Below are 21,021 nucleotides of genomic sequence, written 5' to 3'. Positions count from 1 at the left end.
TTCACTACTGGCTTACAGCTAATACCTGCAGTAACAACCAAGGTATACCTGTAACAGTTGAATTTACTAAGCAGGACAAGAACAAAGCATGCACAATAACTGCTCTAAGCCTCGTAACAGAAGTCTAAACTTAAGATGCTGCTCCAAAATGTGTGCCTTGCACTGGGAAGGCAGGGTATATCTAACAAGGTATGGCTCAATGGCTCCAGTTCTGCCTTGAGCCAGCTGTATGTTATCTGAATTACCAGGAAGAGTGAGAAGCAGGAGGGCCATGCACAGGGATATTTTGGTCATGGGAGGGACATTTAGAAAGGCCTCATAATAAAGCCTATTTTCATAGCGTAGAGAAATCTTGATTCCTGCCATTGCTTAGCTATGTTCAGGTTGTGAAGAACTGCTAAACTTGTCAAAAAGCTTCACGCTGCAAAGCAAAAATTTTCTTTCCAGTTCTGTGTGGCTGCTGTCTTCCATTCACATCCTGCTTTGTTTCCTTGGGGCTATGACTTTAATTTGTAAAGTCCCTTGGAGAGAAATTGATTCCTCCTCCAGACACACCACTTCTTCAGACTGCCTTCAGGCGGTGTGAGGGGAATGCTGCCCTGCTCTGCCCTTAATCCCTGGGTGTGCTAAGGAGCTAATGGGGAAGAAGCGGATAAACTGGCTGTTATGGCTGGCAGGAGAGTACTTCTCTTCCCTGAAGTGGATGAGTTGGGGATGACAGGTAGCCTAGAAGTTGTCCTGTGACAGGTTTGCATGGGTGAACTGCAGTCCTTTCTCCCTACAGCTGGATTGGCTTGTACTTCAGGATGAAGAACATCAAACTTCCCTAGGTGATGAGGAAGAAGCTTGTTCAGCAAGACAGCTTCCTTCATCTCCAGGAAGGATTAGTAGCTGAGAAGGATTAGTGGCTGAGAATGAGTGAGGAGCAATGCTTCCACAGACTCCTGCAGGTAAGGGAGCAGGAGGCTGATGTGTTTAGGCAGCTTGTTTGGGAGGTGCTGTAGCAGCTCAGCTCTATGGCTATCATAGACTAGATTATTTTGAGCAAAGAGGGTAGTTTGAAGTAAGGAGTGCTTGCGTGGTCCCTCTCTTGGTATTTGATCTTAAGACAGTAATATTTCTAAAAACTAGAGAATTGTCCTGAGTGACTTCTGGGCTTGTGCTCAGGCTATGCATAAACCAAGGCAAAAGCAGAATTCAGCCTCTCACATGGAGACTCGGATTTGTAACTCTGCAAACCTTCCCTGTAAGCCAAAGCTATGTTCTAGTGGTGGGCAATGTCCTGTCCTTGTCTCTGTGACTGCACTGAAGATGTGTCGGAGAGTTTGGCCCATACACACGTCTGTCTGTAGTGGTGACAGGCTGGATCAGTGGTCTTAGACTGGCAATCCAGATGTCTTCAGGGACATGAAGCCAACTTTTGCACAAATAAGATGCAGGAAGTGTACCAGATTTCTTTGAATGGATAGTATGAGGTAAAACTGAATGCAGGGAGTTTCCTGTAAATGACAAGAATGTGTTGACTCCAGTAAATGCCCTTGGCCAGGAAATAGTATTGGTGATTGTTAGCAGGGATAAACAGATCTTCACAAGGGTTTCTTTTTCCTGTAATAGCTGCTTTCAGTTGTCGTAGCTTGCTACCATTGGTTACCTTTAATGATTCTCTGGGGTCGGGAAAGAGGCCTAGATGGTAGCTTCTCCTTCACCCTCTTTCTGTGTTGGGAGAGCGATGGTAGAAAACACCCAGTGTGCCATATTGGATAATGTCATTTTGTCTAACCCAGTTAGTGCAACCACTGCCTGAGCCTTTTGTACAGAAGGCAGTCCCTGCCTGCTGAGTTACACAAGGAAAGGCTGCAAAGAACTGGTAGCTATTCATATTACCGTGCTTGTTAATTAGGGAGTATATTATTACTGTAGCCACGTTACAGTTCTCTGCTTCCTCTGGATGCAGTGAATTTTAGAATCTGTGACCAAAGCTTTGTCCTTTGTCAGGTGAACTTTGCAGTGTTTCTGGCAGATGCCACAGCCACGTGTCAGAAATGCAGAGGGGCATTATAATTTCTTTTCAATGGATTCAGAAAATAGGAGATACCTGTGTTTCAGGCTCTGGCACTCTTTGTTGTTAGGAGTCTGCAGGGAGTCTGCACCAGAAACCAACGTATGCCTGCAGCTTAAAGGAACTGCTCTTTAATTATCTGGAAGGTCTGTTCCTGCACGCACTGATTTCAGTGGAAATGTGAAGTTAAAACTTCAGAAGTGGTACACTTTCTGCTTGTATCCCCAGGGAACATATTGTCCAGCTTGACTTGGGTATGCTGCAAGGCTCCTTCACTTCTACAGCTTTGAGCAGAGGGAGGGTGGTGTAATGTCTCTGGCTCTGTCTTAAAACCTCACTCTTACAGTGGAGAAAAATATTAATTTCCATTTGATTATGCTCCTCTGCATCCAGGTTGCAGTGAAGAGCCTAGGTGAAGGTGTGGGGTTGGGAGGAAATTGTTGCTCAGCTGTAAAGGTACAGTGCCTACACTACACTGTAGTGCTACACTGCCAGTAAGGTTGTTTTTTCAGTGAAAGATTCTGACCTTGGAAGAAAAAAAATAGTGAAGTACTTGCAAAACTGTGCTGACTGTCTCTGTTAGGCAAGAAACACTTCTGCCTCCCAGGGTTAATTTTATGCCTTCAGCATGATGTCAGATAGCTTACGTAAGTTGACCTTTCTTTATGGTATACGTGTCAAAACATAAATACGTTTCATCAGGACAGTGAGTTTCAGTGTGACCAGTTCTTAGTGTAACTGGCTGCCCTAAATGATGCTGGCTGAAACAGCAAGGACCATAGGGCAGTGCACTTCAGTTGTGTTTTTTTTTTGGTTTTTTTTTTTTTTTTAAAAAAAACAAGCAAACGAACAAAAACCTCTCATATCCAGTTATGTTTAGCCTCGTGGGCAAAAATCATAATGCATATTAGCACGTTCATTAAAAAACCTAGGTAGTGTTTATAGCATAGCCTTCAGAGACGAGTGCTGCTCTCCTATTGGTGAGCTCACACTACAGTGTGACACCTGGGCAGCAGAGACCGAGTTCTGGCTCGTGGTAGTTACACTGGTGAAAGCAGCTGGAGAAATAGTTATGCACACAGAATTTTCCATTAATCAGAGGAAAAAGTCCTACACAGATGGTATATAGGATAGATTATGGCTAGTAATCCTTTTGTGTCCTAGAAGATTAAGGATATTCTGGTGTAGCTGCAGTCAGCTGACCTTTTTTTTTTATTTAAATGATTGAAAATTCTTGATGCAATTCTGCAGAGGACCAAGGCTCTTCCAGAAGCGGCGAATGGTGTGCTGTGGATGTTTGTTAAAGGAACGGTCTGTTTAAGTCCAACCCCAGTTATAAATTTACAGGAACTTAACTTTGTGCCATGTAAACAGCAGAAGCTGTAAGAAACCACTTGCTAGATGGCTCTATCAAATTTAACAGAGGTGTAAGAGAGCTGAATTTTGAGGTATAGCGAGTGTCATGTGAAGAAACGGAGGGCTTCTGACCTACTGCCGGGGTCACCCCAGAAGGTGAAAATGAATGCTTTGGTGGAAGAAGAGGACGGCTGTGTGCTCTGAATTTTCTGGCATGGATCTGTATGAGGATTACAAATCACCTTTTGATTTCAATGCTGGAGTGAACAGAAACTATCTTTACCTGTCGCCTAGCATAAACCTTTCTCCACCTGGATCCCCTACACTGACCAAGTCTGGTAACTTCCCTCTCTTTCTTCTTCAAAACCTCTACATGGAAAGCTTAGTTATTCCTATCTGTAAAAAGGAACTTCTCAAATTAAGAATCTGTAAAATTTGGCTGAAACACAGGTGTAAATGAAGGTAAAATCTGACCTGCTGTTAACTTGGATAGTTTATTAGCTTTGGTGTGTCATGTAGTTTAGCTAATCTCATGTGCTATGCATTTACCAGCTTTACCTTATTTGTTATTTCTAAGGCAGTTTGAGGGGAAAATTGAGTGAACAAAAAAAAAATTAGGAACAAAAGGAAAACTTCTGCAAGACTGAAGTAATTGGCCTAGTTTGACTATTAGGTTTGGTTTTTTTTTTTGGGGGGGGAGAGCTCGGGATAGTCTAACATCTGCTCTTGCCTTAGTACTGAAAATATCACCAATTAAGGAAAATGCCCTCTAAAACCTTTACTCTGTTCCATCTATCATTTAAAATGCTGTAAATCTTAATGCCTTCAGATGCTAACTGTACTTGCACTCCCCAGAGGAAGCGGCTGTTGAGTGCTGTGCTGCAGCAGCATCTGTCTAGTGCTTAACCCTACTAGTTTTTAGCTGGTAACCTGTTGTACAGAACATCTACAGCCATGCCTCCCAGCACATCTTAGCCTGGTTTTAACACCTTTCTTTTCCATTTTGTGCTGCTGGATGTGATCTTACAGAGCAATTCAAAGTATAGAAGGCTTAGCCCTGCTTCAGGTGTGACAAAGCAAATCGAAGTTACAGATCACTGACTTTGGTTTTGATGGGCTCATTCTTTAAAGTTTGAAAGAAATGTGCATCCCTTGGGGAACCTCTGTGTTAACTAAACCAAACCCCTCTGTGAACTCGATGAGCTAGGGGCCTCTGGGAAACAGCAGTCAGCTTTCAATTCTACAATTACTGCATCTTCCCACCTCTTCTAAAGGAAGGGGAGCAGTGCTTTGTGTCTGGTGGTGATGCATCACCATAAACACCAACATTTGCTGGGCTTTTTTTCTTTTTCATTCACTTTGAGTGAATATATGATTACTGTTTGGGAGCAGCCTAAGAACTTTCTCCCCTGAGTTGAAGAAATATATCTAGTTTTGTTTTTTTTTCAGTAAGATAAATGGGAAATACTTAACTGTGATCTTTCTTATATATTGCAAAATAAATATCGTCTGTGGCACTGTACATCACTCAGATGTTGGTGTGATTTTATAATCTTGTAACAGCTTGTTCTCCTGAACTCCAATTGCCTTTTTTCTTTAGCTTTGCCAACTGTATAGTGATAGCCAAAACGCTCATTCTGAGTGTCTGACACACAATATGTCTGTGTAAAGATAAAGCTTTGTGAAGGCTAACCCTCCCCCAGCCCAAAGGCCACTCATCTGAAGTGACCAGTACTTCCTTAAACTGCCAGTGCTTACTGCTAATCACTGAATTCAGGCCAGAAAGAGCCAATGAACTTGTGTTGAAATCAACCAAAGAAAACCACAAACCAGGAAACCTGAGTATAAATTGAATGACTCTTTGCCTACCCTGGCAGTAGAATAGAGACTGAAGTGCCCCTTCCCTGAACGTGATATGTGGAGTCCTAATGAACTAACTTGTTCATGTCTTTATTTGGTTCATTTAAGTAGATCTAATGAACTGCTGGGATAGATAATATGTTAATCTTAGAAATACAGACACCTTAAAACTAGATAAATTTTCCCAATACTAGGTAAGTATTCCCAATATTTTTTCCCCCAACAGAATTTTTACTCTGCTTAAGAGTTTGAGATGTGAAATGCTCAGCTAAGCTTGGTTATAGCAGAGTACCAAGCGACTGTATTTTAAGTCCTTTGCAACACTGAAGATAAAAGGTAACAAGTTGGAAGCCAGTAAGAAAGTTCTGCTGGTGACCAGAGAAGACCACAGCTGAGAAATGCTCTTAATAACGGATTGAGCCAAAGTAATTCCATCTGTTGGCTGACTATTTCCCTGGTTTCTTGTCCCCCACCCCACAAAAATATCTTAAGGTGGGCTGTGTGCCTTTCCTTATAAAACTTGCTTAAAGTCAGGATTTTACTTTCTGTCAGCCCTGGTTTATGGGGTACATTTGGGTTCCAGCCATGCCATTGTGGAGGGCTGTGGGCTGTGTTTGCATGGACAACTGCTTCTTGAGGCTACCTAGCACGGCCTTCCTATAGTGCAGATGAACTCTGTGTCCTGCAAGTATTGAAGTGAACTGAGGAATGGGGCCCAAGTGAGAAAAGAGGTGAACAGTATGGGATGAGAGGGGAGGTGCCAGAATAAGGACTGGTGGGAAAGTGTTTGAATACTTCAAATAGAGTTAAAGTAAACAATGGGAGCGGGCAAGAAGGTGAGGAGGGAAGAGGAAGGCATGGTTAGATGTACAGGGTGAGGTATGGAGAACTCTGAGTAGCAGTGATTTCCTGTTTTCCAGAAAGATCTAGAAATGGGAAGGGGAGGAGAGATCGTTCCCTTGCTTCTTACCATTCTGTCTGAAGTTCAGTGTAAGCAGCAAGCAGCAAAAAGTTTCTTAAAATGCTGTTTTTCCAAAGAGAAAGTACATTCCCCAAACAGAAGCTTTTGCTGCAGGAGACAATCCAGCATGTTTTCCTACTTATAGATTGACTTGATCTATTTTTGGTGAGATAATCCAGATGATTCTTCATAACCAGATTGAACAGACTTTCAGCGGGATGTGCTAATGCTGATGGAATCAGTGTGGTCTTTGGTACTTGCAAAAGCCACTTCAGAAGTTTGCAAAGGCAAGCTCTGTAGTCCCTGCAGGTGGAGAACAAGGTCGGGTATTGGAGGCTAACATACTGGGGGTCATAGAATGTCAGGGGAAAATGCGATTTAAATTTTTAGTTTTCCTTCAGTGTAGGCATATGTGATAAATAGGAGTTTCACGAAAAGGTATGGCATTCTTAACTGTTTAATGTTAAGAAAAGGAAGTAGGTTGATATATAAGACAAAAAATATCTGATTGTGAGACATGAGCCATAATCCTTTTTTGGGGGATGGATTTTTTTGTTTGTTTGCTTTTTCTGGGGGGAAGGTTTGTGCTGTAGTGCTATGCTTTGGTTTGGGCATTAGACTCAAACTTTTTTGCTGCCCTGGATTTCTGCCAGAAAATAGTGTATTGGGAAACCTGTAGGAACTATGTTATGTTTTTGTAGAAGACGGATGTAAATCTCTGGGAAAACATGGTATAGATTTCATGAATAAATGCAGAGTGGGGTTTCAGTTGCTTTCTGTATGCTTCCTTGTCAGTGTACTCCGTGGTAACTTACCATTTACAAATGCTATGCCCATGTAGCAGCGTGATTCTAGAGGACGGGTGTTCTGGACACAAATACAGGGCAGAAAACATACTGTTTTGGAAGGAATTTGTGGAATTGACCTTTACCTGAGTTCAGGAACTTGATCAAGAAAAAAGCCTCTTCTTTTCTTAGGCTTGATGGGTGCTAGGAGCATGTTTCATAGAATACCTACAACTAATTACAGAGTCGCAGGATCTTTTTTTCCCTGACTTTTCAGTTGATTGTGATGTAGCTATTTGATATCAAGCCTCACAATGAAATCATAGTGGTGGTCTCATTGCACATTAATGAGTTTTTGGATTCCTAGACCAAATGGTAGTATGGAGTGCCATCAGAAGCTGCTGAAATGAGGATGGAATTTTATCTGGTTAATTACTACAGTGACTGGTAAAGGAAGATTACTTAATATGTCCTCAACTTGTCTGAATTATATATTTTTATATATATACATACACACACACACTCACAAACAATCCTCCTGTTTTTTTTCTCTTTAATGTCTGTAAAATTACCTCTTGAACAGAGAATTAGTTCTGGGAAACCACAACCATTCCAGCATTCAGTCTTTATGCATATTGGTTTCTTTGCAGATTAGAATAGGATTCCCTAATGCTGGCAAACTGTATGTTTAAGTGTCAGCTACACAGATTTAAAAGGGGAAATCTTGCTGGAAAACCTGTTTGTTGCATTAAAAGGTGTTTAAAGTGATCTTACTGCAAGCACTAAGGACTAAGAATTAATGAATCTTTAAAGTAAGCACATAATACCCTACTCCTTCCTTTGCCTGAAGCTGTGAAGGTGGAAGTTGAGGCAGACCATAGGGATATTTGGGATACATACAGAGGAGTTCAGCAGAGTTTTGGTTTCTGGATTTGTAAGGGGAAGAGACAGCAATGTGAGTGGCTGCACATCCTCATCAATCCCTCCTCAGTACTCTGCTGCTTCATTGGAAGTGACAACCTTTTGCTCCCAAGCTCCTTCTCTGGGCTTCCCACCTGTCTTAATGTCCAGGGTCAAAACAGCAGTCTAACTTATAATTCCATGATATCTGCAACTTTCTAGCCACAGTGGTTCACAGTTACTAGGCACAGAGAGGTTGGTCGGGGTATGGGAAGAGTTCATACTTGCAGTACAACCCTTTTCTCCACTGTTGCTGAGCTTGCTTGTCGCCATGACTGCTTCCAGTGTTCTGAGAATGGGCATTTTAAAAAATCTGATCCAGAAAGCAATGAGGGAGGGAGCCTCTGCTTTGTTCTTGAGCACCTCCAGCTCTTCCAGAGTTTCTGTGCCACATGAGTGACAGAGAGCAGGGTGTGTGTGTACTCCTGGGCAGAGGTTGTTTGGGTCGTAGTGTTCTGTGCCTTGGTTTCTATCAGAGTAGTGGGATGCATCGTTCCCAGTATGTTTCCAGTCTCCTATTATAGCAGCAGTTGCAATTCTATTGAGCTTTAATACAACTTAATAGAATGAAACAGTCAGTAAAATGCCTCTGGTTTCCTGTGTGCTGTAGTACTCAGGAAGCGTGACTTGGTGTTGCCTCATCAATTTTCTTTGTACACTGGCACAAAAGGGCTGTATATTAATGTTAGCTGCTGACAGACACATGATGATCTGACTTTTAATGGTTTATTCACCTCAAGGACTGCTGAGAAGTGACTCTATACCTGAGGTTGGAGAGGATGCTGCTGCTACAGTTGGTATGGCAGAAACACTCTCAGAAGAAGAACAGGATGAGCTAAGAAAAGAGCTTGCTAAGGTAAATTTATTGCAAATAGCTCTTAAATTGGTTTTGAGAATGAAAATCTGGGCTAATGCTGTCTTTGAACATATAGTTAATGCTTTGCATATTTATTCTGTGAGTATGTAAGGCGAGGTATAGCACTCTTGTGTATTGCGGGGAGGGAAAGGGTGTCAAGGAGAAAAGAACAGTCAGTTCTAGCTATGGGGAATTAAGCTAGAAGTGCTGAGTGTACAGATCTTAAACCAAGATGCACAAATGCCTTACCCTTTTTTTTCTCAAGAAAGAAGCAGGTAAATAAGCTGTCAAAAGAGAACATGTTGGAAGCCAAAACGAAGTACTGTCTCAACTGGTGTGGAGTAACTAAAGCTTTTGTTTTCATGAAGTAATACCTGTGTAGACACTGTTCTTCTAATGTCTAACCATGTAACTATTGTTGCTCATAGTTCACATAACAGATTTTTTTTTTTTTAAGAGCAAGTTGAAGTAGCATTTTTTGAAGAACAGTCAAATATTCAAGCCCAATACATGCATTTCAAAAGTTGTTGAAATCAAACTTTATTGAGTCTCCAGTCTTTTTTCTTTTATAGCTCTATGTGACTTTAGGACCTTACTAAAAGACATTAACTTAAGCCTAAGGTTGGCAAATGAAGATTAGCTGTGAAATAAACACATTTAATGCAGTCTTGGTTTTGGTAGTCCTGAGTACTACTTTATGCCAATCGGCTGAAGGTGGTGAGGGAGGGGTATGTCACGCTGGACATCGGACAGGTATCCAAAACAAAGGTGCATTGAAGATAGTGGTATTTACTCAAAGGAGCTTAAATGAGTGTGCAGTCTGATACTCTAAAGTAGGCTGGCCCAGTCTGGATGAGGAAGTAGGATTAGATACATGCCTTGCCTTTGTACATATTGCCTTAGTGCCTGTCACATCTGTATAGCCTACCGAATGGCATCATAAAACTATTTTGATATCTCTGATCATGATCTGGTCCTGCTTCAGTGAGAGACATAAGTGACCATCTGTGTAAAGAAGGCAGTATATAAGCAATTCTGGTTTCTGAACAGGTGCTGTGTTTTTGTTGTTGTGGGTGGGTTTTTTTGTTTGTTTGTGGGTTTGTTTTAACTGCTCAGTCTGTCATGATTTACACCCCCTCTCTTGGGAAGGCACTCTTGTGGCTGGATCCAGCCTGCAGTTGCTGCTGGCTTAAGCCAGAGAGGAACCTTTTTGTTCAAGCAAGGAAACAAAACGTGTGTGGATCAGACATGCTCTGAGCTTCTTGATACTGGTCATACATTGGTATCTCTTCTGATGTGGAAGGAGAACACAGGCTTGGCGATTGTCCCAGGTTTGGCTAGTCTTCAAGCTTCACATAGGCTAATGTTGTCTAAAGGTAATGATGTCCAACTGCACAGTCTTTTAGTTACCAACTTTCTTGTGCATATTCCAGTAATGGAGCTAGCTGCAGGTAGATTACTTTCTCACTAGCTCTTGTTGTGGACTACATTGGATTTCTCCTTCAGTATTTAGAAAAAAATGTGAGGCAATGTTAAAAATGCATTAGCCCTCCCATTACTGATGCCTACCTAGATGTTTTAATAAATATGTAGTTAAATGGCTGGGTGTATCACTTGGTAACTCTCTCCACTCTGCTGCCACAGGTGGAAGAGGAAATCCAAACGCTCTCACAAGTGTTAGCTGCCAAAGAGAAGCATCTAGCAGAAATCAAGAGAAAGCTGGGAATAAACTCATTACAGGAACTAAAGCAGAACATTACCAAAAGCTGGCAAGATGTTACATCAACTACAGCGTATGTACCGGTTCACAATGATTATCACGACTGTTAAGGTGAAAACTATGTCATTCCTGTGTCATGTCTAAACTTTGTGTTATCTACACTAGTCTCATTTCACAAGAACAGAGGGTTAAGTTGCACTAAAACTTATCTGGATAAATTGTCACAGATTTCTTTTAAAAAGGCTACTATTAGCTATACCATCTCATGCAAAATAATGATTAAGCATAATATGGGTGACTCTAATGCACTTTTTGTCTTGACAGATCTGAGATACCATTACTGATATACCAAGGTGTCCTAAATCCAACAAAATACCCTTCTTTTCCAGCCTGGAAAATTTTTGTAAACTGAGCTCATGCAGGAAGAGTGCAAAGTCACAGTTAATGTTAACACAGTAATGCCTTAAGGTCTAGAGTGACCTGCCTTCTCAAGATGTACCTCAAACTTTTTATGGTGGAGTTTGACAGAATCATTCAGTATAAGACTGTAGATGCTTTGCACAAAAAAATACACCTCTTGTTATTTTTCAGAGTTTGTGCATGGTGTTGTTTTCTTGATTTTTTTTGTTGTTGTTGTTTTTTGTTTGGTTTGTTTTTTAAAGGCCTACAATAGCAAGTAGCATCTGTTCTGTGGGTGGGTAGTAGGTACATGTTGGTGACCGTGATCTGAAGTCTAAGGTGGCAGAGATGCTGTATCCAGAAGGGACTGCAATGACTTAAGATAATCTCTTAAGTAGCTTGTCCATTTGACCCCAAAGTTGAAGTATACCCCTGGATTTGATTCAAATTTACATATGCTGAAAGGTTCCTTATGTGTTCTATTAAAATGACTATAGACTTAATCTTCTTTGAACACAGATACAAGAAAACATCAGAAACCCTGTCTCAGGCTGGTCAGAAGGCTTCTGCTGCTTTTTCATCTGTTGGTTCAGTCATAACCAAGAAGTTTGAAGATGTCAGGTAGGTTTCTCTAGATGTTCCCAAGTAGTTGCATTTTTCATTTAAGCAGGTGATCACTGGAATAAATTAATGCTGTTAATGTACCTAGCACTTCTAAAAGTTAATCTATCAAGAACCTGCAGCATCAGTTTCAGCAGAGCTGAGCAACTTGCTGCAAAATCTGGTTGTATGTCCTCACTGATACAGAAGAGTTTTGTGATGTGTATTTTTATGTACAAGAGAAGCAATGTATCCTATTACCTCCACTGCTATTATTTTTCTGGTAGGATTGCAGGTGGCAGTGTCTCTGTGTGATGCACATAGCATTGTCTTTTCTGTTCTCTTTCTCAGCTTGTGGAATACTGTGTTTAAACAACTGATTAACTGTTCGTGGTTTGGTTGTTGGTTTTGTGTGTGTTTGTTTTTTTTCCCTTGTGTGTGGATTTCTTTCAGTTATATTTCTTTGTAAGCAGTTCTACCTCATTGCTGTGGCTTGATTTTATTACTTTTTTAATAGACTGTTGGCACTTCTTAATTCTTAAATATTAGCATACAACATATTTTTGACTTTGTGTCAAATGACACAGCCCTTCATGCAAATTAGGTAAGTTTGGTTGTCATTTTTAACACTGTTGTGAGCTGCATGTAAAACTCTTCCTGGATGCAATCCAATTGTATACTAAGTCTTTATGCATCTATTCATCTCTGCTTGTAATATGTTGTGAATAGTGGATCAAATTTATTTTTCAGTTATTTGACAAATAAAAATTCACACATTCTAACAGAATATTGCTGCACTGGAAAGCAGTGTAATAAAATCAGCCCTCTGTTTTAGTGCTGCCATTAACCTCTTTCTTGCTTTTTTAAGTCTATTGGGAAAACACTTTGAGGTGCTTTTTCTTCAGATTTATCAGAACTTCCTTTTTCTTTTTAATGCTTACTCTGGCATTGTGCAGACTACAGGCATTTTCACATTCCTTTAGGTAAGGTGGGCACAAGAATTGTTTCTGAAACTAAGCATGTAGTCAGACTGTCTCCACTCAAATCTTTAAATAAGTTTTGTCTGTAAAAGATAATTTCTTTATTTCTCCAGTGTTAGTTAATGCAAATCTGAAGCTGTTTTAATGTCAGGGAAGATGTTTCTTCATGTTCACCTGGTAACTATCCCAGAACATGAAGTCTTGACAATACATAATAAATCAGCTAATCTCTTCCTTGTAAGAAAGGAATCTGTTAAAACGATTCTGCAAGTTTTTTTGTAAAGAGAAAGAATATAGTTTTGAGGTCAATGGCATGCAGAATTCCTCCTTCTCTTTGTCTGTACAGTGTTTGTGACTTGATAGAGTAGAAGTTTTCCCTTTTTTGTGTCTGTTACAATGGCTGTTTAGCATTGTGACTCTAATCAAATTGCTAGTCTAAATGTAAAACAGGTTATGCATTCACTGTTCATAGTTTTAGTAGAACAGTCCTTACCTTTGAGCTCATTACTTTAGCAGCTCCAGACACCGAGTATTTTAGTTACTTTGTTTGTACTGCCTTTTATCTGCCTAGTCTAAGCAAATACCCAATGTTTTCAGCAGTTTAAATTCCTGTGTAGTAGCTTCTGTCCATTGCCTCTCATCTCATCTGTACACACCCCTGAATCTGGCTTGATCTTTTTTGTACTCTCCCACTAAGTAGCTAAAGACAACATTAGGATCTCTATAAAGATGTAGCTATCTAGCTCCCACAATACTAAGAGCAGTGCTCAGATGCTGTTAGAACTCAGACTCTGAACGGAGCTCAGTTTTCTCAAGTATAAGAATATCAGCCTGTCTGAAATACCTCCCCTTTAACATCAGTAAGACAAAGGGAGCCTGGGTGATGTCTCTGTTGCTTTTGGATGCAGAGCTTGGCTGCTCACTGTTCACCTTTCTTCCTTAAGGCTGTGGTGTTCCCTTACTAGTGTTAGACTATTGCATTTGACAAGTACAAACTCGTAGCTCTCTTTGGTTTCAGGAATTCACTATCTCAAAAGAAGAGTGTCCTAATTACTCAAGTTAGTGGCTAGGTGGTGTTGAGTACTCTCTCTCAGAAACTGGGCCACTGGGAGGGAATGTAGCAACGGCGGAAGAGTCCACATTGTTGGTGTGCTTACTAGGAAGAATCATGGCAATAGAAGTTCAAGGTATTGTTACAAATTCAGGAGCAGCTGGGTATGAAAACAAAACAAAAAGAAGTGGGAAGAATCAGTGCTGTTCAAGATCTTAGTTGCACTTAAACAGGAGAAACCATTGAGATTTTGCTTTCATGGGGACCAAGTTCATTGAGGATTCAACCAGTGAATTCAGGTCCCAGGGTTATGTGACTACTCCAGTGGTGTCTGCTTTTAAGACTGCACAAATATGAACTTTAGAAAGTTTTAGATGCCCAAGTTCTTTCCTGGAAATGAGAATTGATGAGCCTGATACTTGAACAAATACCGAATATGCAGGTGCATTTTTATTCTTTAAACTCTTGTAGGGCTTCTTCATCTGGGCTTTGCTTTTCTTGCACTGTTTTAACTTAGGGACTTCTCAGCTGTAATGGCATGATTTCTTCTGTGTTGGACTATTACCACATGTTCCATGCAGCAAACATCACATGCAGATCTTCATTCTTGCACTGCAAAGTGATTTGGCAGGGAGTTGCGAAAGGGAGTAAGGCAGCTGGTGGAGCTGTGAACTTGGAAAGTACTGAAATAGAGAGGAAGAGAGAGGATTGGTAGTGCAAAGTCAGTGTATTATTGCTTCCTTTTTGTGTTTGTTTCCTCTGCTTTTTGTTATGCTGAAAATAAACTGTTCCTTCTTAGGTTTTTCTTGAGACGTTTATTCTTCTTTATAAGAAAGTCTTGAACTTTTGATGAACTAGACATCCTTGTTGTAGACAGCATCAGTATTATGTGCAAAACAGCAGTAGTACCTAGATGTAGCGCTCTGCAAACTTCCTGAGCAATCATGACATTGCACTTGGCTCCTCTTGCTCTGCATCCATATTACAGAGCAGAAGTCCTCATCTTTGCTCTGTTCTGAGATTGCAGAATAACTTTCTCTGCTTGCTTTGGAAATCTGATATGATCATGGAGTCCTAAATATCGTGTATCAGCTGGCAACCCAACTATTAACAAAAGCAACTAACTGGTGCTTGTGTACTCTTAAGCCCATGTCTTCCATGCAGGGACTCTGGCATACCTCCTTGTGCATTTTCAAAATGTGAGGCAATGTAGTAGCTATAAAAATAATTGAGGAAAGGATAAGAAAGCTTTTAATGCCATACAAAATATGTGGAAGGCTGGAGAGCAATTTATTGTGCCTTTTCTGGTTTTGTATTTTCTTAAAGCTAGGGGTTTGCTTGTGAGCATTGTAAAAAGGGCTTCTCTTCAAACCACCCAACTTGATGGCCCGGTTCAGTGAATGTGTTGCTGTGGTATCTGTCATTTGTGAAAAGAAATACAACTTCTCTTCTTTGTAAAGATTTTCAAGGCTTAATCATGCTTCTTTGCACTAGTTGAAGAATAGGTGATTTGAATTTAAAGAAAGATGACCTGCACTTAACTAATGCAGTTCTCCTGCAAACCAGATCATGTTGTGATAAAAGTACATACTATCTTATGGTGACATTTTACAAAATGGATACTGAGTATGCAGAAGTGTATTATACAACAGCAAGTAAATACTTCACAAATGTATAAATATTATTTTTTCATATTTATATTCATATTCAATTCATATTTATACACAAATGTATAAATATGTTTTTCCATTAAATGATTTCTATAAAATTAAACTGAACTTCCCTAGACACCTGTTAAAAGATCTGCAACACACCATAGGTTGTGGCTTTTCTGTGTGAGCAGGTCTACAGATTATAGATATGTATGGGGAAAAGAAAGTAACTTTCACCCTCTTCAGCCTTAAACTTCATGCATGGAGCTACTTCTTGCAGTGTGAGGGCAAGGGACTGAGCATGACTGGACGAAGAGAACGAGTTAGTATCAGCCTAGTTCTGTACAAAAATTTGGCACATAGTAAGTCCAGAACTTGTAGTAATCTGCATCATAGAGCTCCAGAAAACAATCAGCTTCTACGTGCTCTGGAAAAGTTTGTGCAATCCAAACCGTCCATGAAGATGAAAAACAGCAGAAATGGGGTTGCGGAAAGGGATGTAATACGGCCACGTGTTACTGACATGTGTCAGGACAGCATCTGGCCTTAGTGTATCTGATTCCCAGTACACTGTACCTACAAACCAGCCTTCAGTTGTACATCTGCTTTAAGGAATCCCAACTTCAAGGGAACTTTTTATGTGTGTAGGCTTTCTCCTAGCACTGTATTCTACTGATGAGCCTCCAAAAGGAATCTCTTAGAACTCATTCTGCAATGAACACAGAACCTTTTTGCTGCTGTGAATGTATCTTCCATTGTGCTGAAATACCAGTTGTAGTTCTGGTAGGGTGTATTAGATGTGAGAGGTGGGGTTTTTTTGTTTGTTTGGTTTTTGTTTTTTTTTAATTTATTTTCCTGTAGCAATTGCCTGGAAAGTATTTTCTTGAAAGACATCACAAAGCCCAGTCAAAATTTGACATTCCAAATATAGTATTATGGTATTTAACAAAACATTTAACATACAAATTAGACAAGAGTAAACAGGGATTTTCTAGAATATGGAATAAATTAGATTCCAGATGGTCTGGAAGTTATTTGGGAGCTCCTTAATCTATATCCAGTCACCTTCTAGGAGTAGGTGTGTGGTGTCACTAAACAAACAGTAACTGTATAGCAACACTCAAAAGTTATAGAAATCCTCCATGAATTTCAGAACAGGGTTGAGACTAGGACTTTCTCCCTGCCCCCAGCATAAACCTGAGCTTCAATATAGATTGATGTGACTGTTCTTGCTAAATAATTTATACTGATGAGTAGATAATTTGTATTGATGGGTATGGAAATCTTACACTGAATTGAAATGGAAGCCTTCTGAATGTAGGAATAATTCTTTCAGTAGGAAGATTAGTTGACTGATAAGACTCTTGAGTGTTCACTTTCTACTTGATATTGTCAAAACTGTAAATGCAGCATAACTCATTGCTTGAGAAACTTAGTGAGTAGACAGACTGTTGCAGCAAAGCAGAATTTGTACTAACAAGCAAGCATGGCACATGACTTTCTAGAAAGCAAAATAAGTTGTTGCAGCTTTTGCTCTGTTGTAGTGTGTGTGTGTGTGCATGGCTAAGCAATTTAAAAAAGCAAAACCAAGTAGTTTGTTTAAGTCTGCCTATTTACCAAAGATAGTATCCAGAAGTCAGCTCTCTAAGCCAATTTCTTCTCAGTCTATCACTTAAACTAACCTATCGCTTTCTTTTTTCTTAATGCTGGCATTTAGTATACGCTCCATACAACATTCAATTAGCATGCCTATTATGAGGTAATGTATGCATAATCCAGCTGTTCGGTTTGTTTATTTTTGTGTGGAATCAAGTCAAATTGAACTCAAGTCAATTAATGTAGATTTAAAACAACCAAAAAACCCACCCAAATTTGTAATGGATTTCCTGTGCTAATATATAGGATAAAATTTTATTTATTTCTGCTTAATTCTGGAATGTGACCAAGTGTACTTCACTGCTGTTTGGAGAACTATAACAACCTTTCCCTGCCTGTTAGAAATGTAACACTACTAAACGATTCAAGTTTAAAAGGCAATAGTTTGCCATCTGTTTTAAACAATTAAAATAAAAATACTGTGGTTTCACAGAAAGTCTCTTGCTAACTTGGAGTGCTTGCCTTTTCTCTCCCCTTGCTTGGCACTATGTCACTCCATCTCCTGAGACAGTCTGGTTTGATAGATGTGTGTCACTGTGCTTTTCCAAATGAAACAGGGCTGCTAAGCGTGGGTGACCTATACAAAGGCCAAGCAAAGGGGGAAGGGAAGCTTAAGACCTCTTTTGAAAAAACCCTCCTGTCTTTAATTTTCATAATTTGTTGTTGAATCTGCTATGAATCCTTAGTCCTGGTCCACTGAAGGTAAGCATTTTCCATCCTTCATGAAGGCAGAAGAGGTGTACAAGCTATTGCGCATATTTGCAAATGGTAGTTGACAGCTAGTTGGAGCATTAAGCCACTCTTCTGACCCTAATAAATAATACACTGACCCTCAGCATTGAAAATCCCAAGCTGTCTTGCTCTTCACATGCAGAATTTTCCATTTGTAATTATAGCCGTCTCCAGCACTTAAAAAAGGGGGAGTCTCCCTTAAATTTAACAGCAGAAAAATGCCACTGCGAACCATGTTTTGTTAACTGAACACATAACTGTAGTTATAGTTTAATCTAATAGGCTTTCCTATAACAAGTGAAAAAAATCTGACAAGCCTTCTTCAGCAGTAATGTACTAGGTTAACCAGAAGTGGTGACTGAGCTTTTCTGAACAAATTCTTTAAGCCAGAAACCTGTTTGAAATCACTGGGAATAATACACTAAAAATACTTGCTAGTTCTCCTTTCCTTGTAATGAAAGATCCTGTCGCTGGTCCTGGCAATGCTTAGCTGCCAAAGGAACAAATGAGCTGCAACTTGAGTGTGTTTGAATTTTAGTTTTGTAGTACTTGGGGAGAGCCAGATCTAAACTACTTTTAGGCTACCTTTAAAACAAGAAAAGAGCCCCAGACAAATAAAACTCATGTTGATACTGGCAAAAGCAACTGTCTGCTTGTTTTCTGATATTTATAGACTAACATGATATGTTTTTAATTTTGTGGTTCCTTTTTTATTTTCCTAGAAATTCTCCTACTTTCAAATCCTTTGAGGAAAAAGTTGAAAACTTAAAGGTAAGCATTACTAAAACGCCTTGGCGATTGTGGAGCTGTGGAGAAAAGACTGAAGTGGGCTCTGGGCAGCGTGTTTTTTAGTTATTGGTAAACTCTTGAAGGTGCTTAGATGACATCTTTTTAAGTACTGTGGAAATGGTTTCTCTGCCTAATGGTTTGAGAATAAAAAATGGGTTTCCTGCACCTCTTAAAGGAGGATGCCTTTAATTAGAAGGACTAACAGCTAGTTAACCTGTACATACAGCTAGTATAACATGTAATTGGAATCAAATTGGACTGTTCTTGTGGACTGTCATTGGGCATTCCCTTGCAAACTAATTGACATTAACACTCCTGCCATCCCACAGGGCATATACTATAAAGCGAACATTACCTGGAGAAAATAAAATAGTTGCCATGCTCCACTAAAGATTTCAGAAATTGCAGAGTTTTAACTCTGAATCTTTCCAAAGCCTAAATGGCTTTAAAGGCTGTGTACCTATATCCAATTTTAACTAAGGGTGTGTCAACCTTCAGACTCCTTGGGAATCAGGGCTGCATCATGCTTTGTGTATATTGAAGTCAAAGGGAGACTGCTATGTTAATCTGATGATGATGATTTGTTTTCTGCGTGATACTTAAAGACTTGTCTTTAGAGTATTGTGGAGGTAGCTCAGTCCTGGAAAAGCGGTTCTGCTGGAAAGGACTTATTATATTTACTCGTGCAGAAGTACTGGTTTCATACAGTTAAGCGTTTTGGCGTGCCAAGTAACTACACTTTTATGTTGAGGCTCTCTCTGTGTTCTAGTCTAAAGTTGGAGGAAGCAAACCTGCTGGGGGAGACTTTGGAGAAGTTCTCAACTCTGCTGCCAATGCCAGTGCCACAGAAACTATTACAGAACAGACACAGGAGGAGACCCACTGAGATTCCTGCCTCTGTCCTGCTACCCACTGCCAGATGCTGCAAGCAAAAACTAAGCACACTTGTAACATTCTTTGCGCTCTTTCCACCAGATGTGCTTTTATTTAGCACGTAGCTGTTTTACCAGATTAACTGATACCAAGTTTGTTCATGGGTTCAAAATATTTTTGAAACTAAAATACACTGTTTGGGGTTTTGTGTGGGAAGGGGAATTTTTATGCCTTTCAAGCATTTAAAGGACTTATCTGTAATTTGAAGGCAACCTTTAAAATATAGCAATGAAAAAAATACTTTTGAGAAGTTAATTATACTGTACATATACTGTGGATACATAATTTGTTTTGAATCTGTAACTACTGTTCAACTTAATCATTATGTATCTACTGCTGCTGCCAAACCGAAGCTTTAGTCCCTTGTGATTATTTCAGTTAAGTGTTGCCTGCCCGGGATACTGGACTAGGAGGATCACACCCAGCTAAAGAAAGGACTTCTGCTTCAACAGGCTTTAAACAAGTTATTCATAGCAGGATTATACATGGATAGGAATGTACTGTCTTAGAAGCGTGTTCCTCATACAACAGGTGTGGATAGGGTAATACATAACATCTAAAATTTACTGATTTGTCTGTGGATTGTCCACCTAGGAAACTTCTGACCATGGCGACTGGAAGTGAGGTGCCTAGTAGTGCCGGTTTGGTTCAGTTACATTTTCAGTCTTGTTTTCTGTACATGATGTTAATGTGGTAAGATACATTCTTCTGAACTTTTGATCAGTCATGAATAGATTCATGTTAATTCACGCATGGTCATGTCACATTTACACTAACAAAGCACAGACTGTAAGGCATCAGAATTGCTCTCAAATGCTAACGTTTCCTTTGTAGGCTGGCCATCAAAAATATCTACGCTGTCTTATTTTTTGATGTGTTACAGGCCTGTGCCACTACACCCTTATTCCTGTTTAAGACCACATAAATCTGTTTTAAGAGGTGCAGTGCCATGCTACACCATAGTTCTCTTACAAGATCTATTCTCCTACATGTTTCTTTATCTGATGTACTTTTCAAATTTCTTGTGTTTTGTATGTTCTGGCACGTGGTGTGGGTATGGTTAGAACTTTAAGCAAGTGTTTCATCACTGTGCTTCGAACTGGAAACAAGTTTCAAAACAGTTGTGAGAAATCCATGAAACTTCAACTGCCATAGATGTCTGGAGGAAAAAAGCCCTGGTTCCCGACAACGTTGTTAGCATGTCAGATGTAATATATACGCTTAATTACATGTGAGAAGCTTAATAAAAATCTGTATCTAAGGAATGTATTGTCCTATGAATATGGAGGGTTATATAAGGAAATTTTATTTCTAATTGAAAGTCCTTTAAGCTTGGTTTCTATTACTGCCCTAGGGCCAATCTTCATGAATTAGTTTGGCACTTCTAGAGAAGACTAGGCCTGGATTGATTTTGAGTGCCTTACATCAAATTAAACTGCCTGATTACATTGGGAAGTTCAGAAAATGGGCTGAGATGTACCTTCTGCCTCTGGCAGCTCCACCTTAACAAAGGAACGGAGAATGAAGTGACACAGGGACTGGAACTATTTCTCTCTAGGGTCAGTATGGTGTAGGGCAGCTCCTTCTGGAACATGATCCTTGTTCTGAGGGTCATTTACTGCAGAGGTAGGCTTTCTGGTTTTGGTTGTGGGGTGTTTTTTGTTTGTTTGTT

The 21,021-nt window shown here is 39.9% G+C and overlaps 1 protein-coding gene across 3 annotated transcripts; it reads left to right on the top strand.

Moving 5' to 3' along the window:
* Positions 1 to 3,289: 3,289 nt before the first annotated feature.
* On the top strand, positions 3,290 to 20,614 carry TPD52 (tumor protein D52). Of its 3 annotated transcripts, XM_026841666.1 has the most exons (8): positions 3,290 to 3,753; positions 8,722 to 8,837; positions 10,482 to 10,630; positions 11,476 to 11,577; positions 12,513 to 12,539; positions 16,957 to 16,998; positions 18,350 to 18,398; positions 19,186 to 20,614. In XM_026841666.1, the coding sequence occupies exons 1-8, from the start codon at positions 3,582 to 3,584 to the stop codon at positions 19,300 to 19,302; spliced, it is 774 nt and encodes a 257-aa protein (XP_026697467.1). In that variant the 5' UTR covers positions 3,290 to 3,581; the 3' UTR covers positions 19,303 to 20,614. The 3 variants fall into 3 exon arrangements, with proteins under 3 accessions (XP_026697467.1, XP_026697468.1, XP_026697469.1); XM_026841667.1 differs by lacking the exon at positions 12,513 to 12,539 and having other exon boundaries at positions 3,291 to 3,753; XM_026841668.1 differs by lacking the exons at positions 12,513 to 12,539; positions 16,957 to 16,998 and having other exon boundaries at positions 3,291 to 3,753.
* The last annotated feature ends 407 nt before the right edge of the window (positions 20,615 to 21,021 follow it).

The sequence above is a fragment of the Athene cunicularia genome (genome assembly GCF_003259725.1).
Source record: "Athene cunicularia isolate RWA chromosome 2 unlocalized genomic scaffold, athCun1 chr2_part1, whole genome shotgun sequence".
Taxonomy (NCBI): Eukaryota; Metazoa; Chordata; class Aves; order Strigiformes; family Strigidae; genus Athene; species Athene cunicularia.
The sequence above is the reverse complement of the archived record's forward strand: the minus strand, read 5'-3'. Positions and strand labels throughout refer to the sequence as shown.

Coding starts and splice junctions, on each gene's coding strand:
- TPD52 (XM_026841666.1), top strand. CDS start 3,582: ATGCTTTGGTGGAAGAAGAGGACGGCTGTGTGCTCTGAATTTTCTGGC. Junction 8,838..10,481: donor TAAGAAAAGAGCTTGCTAAG/GTAAATTTATTG, acceptor CTGCTGCCACAG/GTGGAAGAGGAAATCCAAAC. Junction 10,631..11,475: donor GATGTTACATCAACTACAGC/GTATGTACCGGT, acceptor CTTTGAACACAG/ATACAAGAAAACATCAGAAA.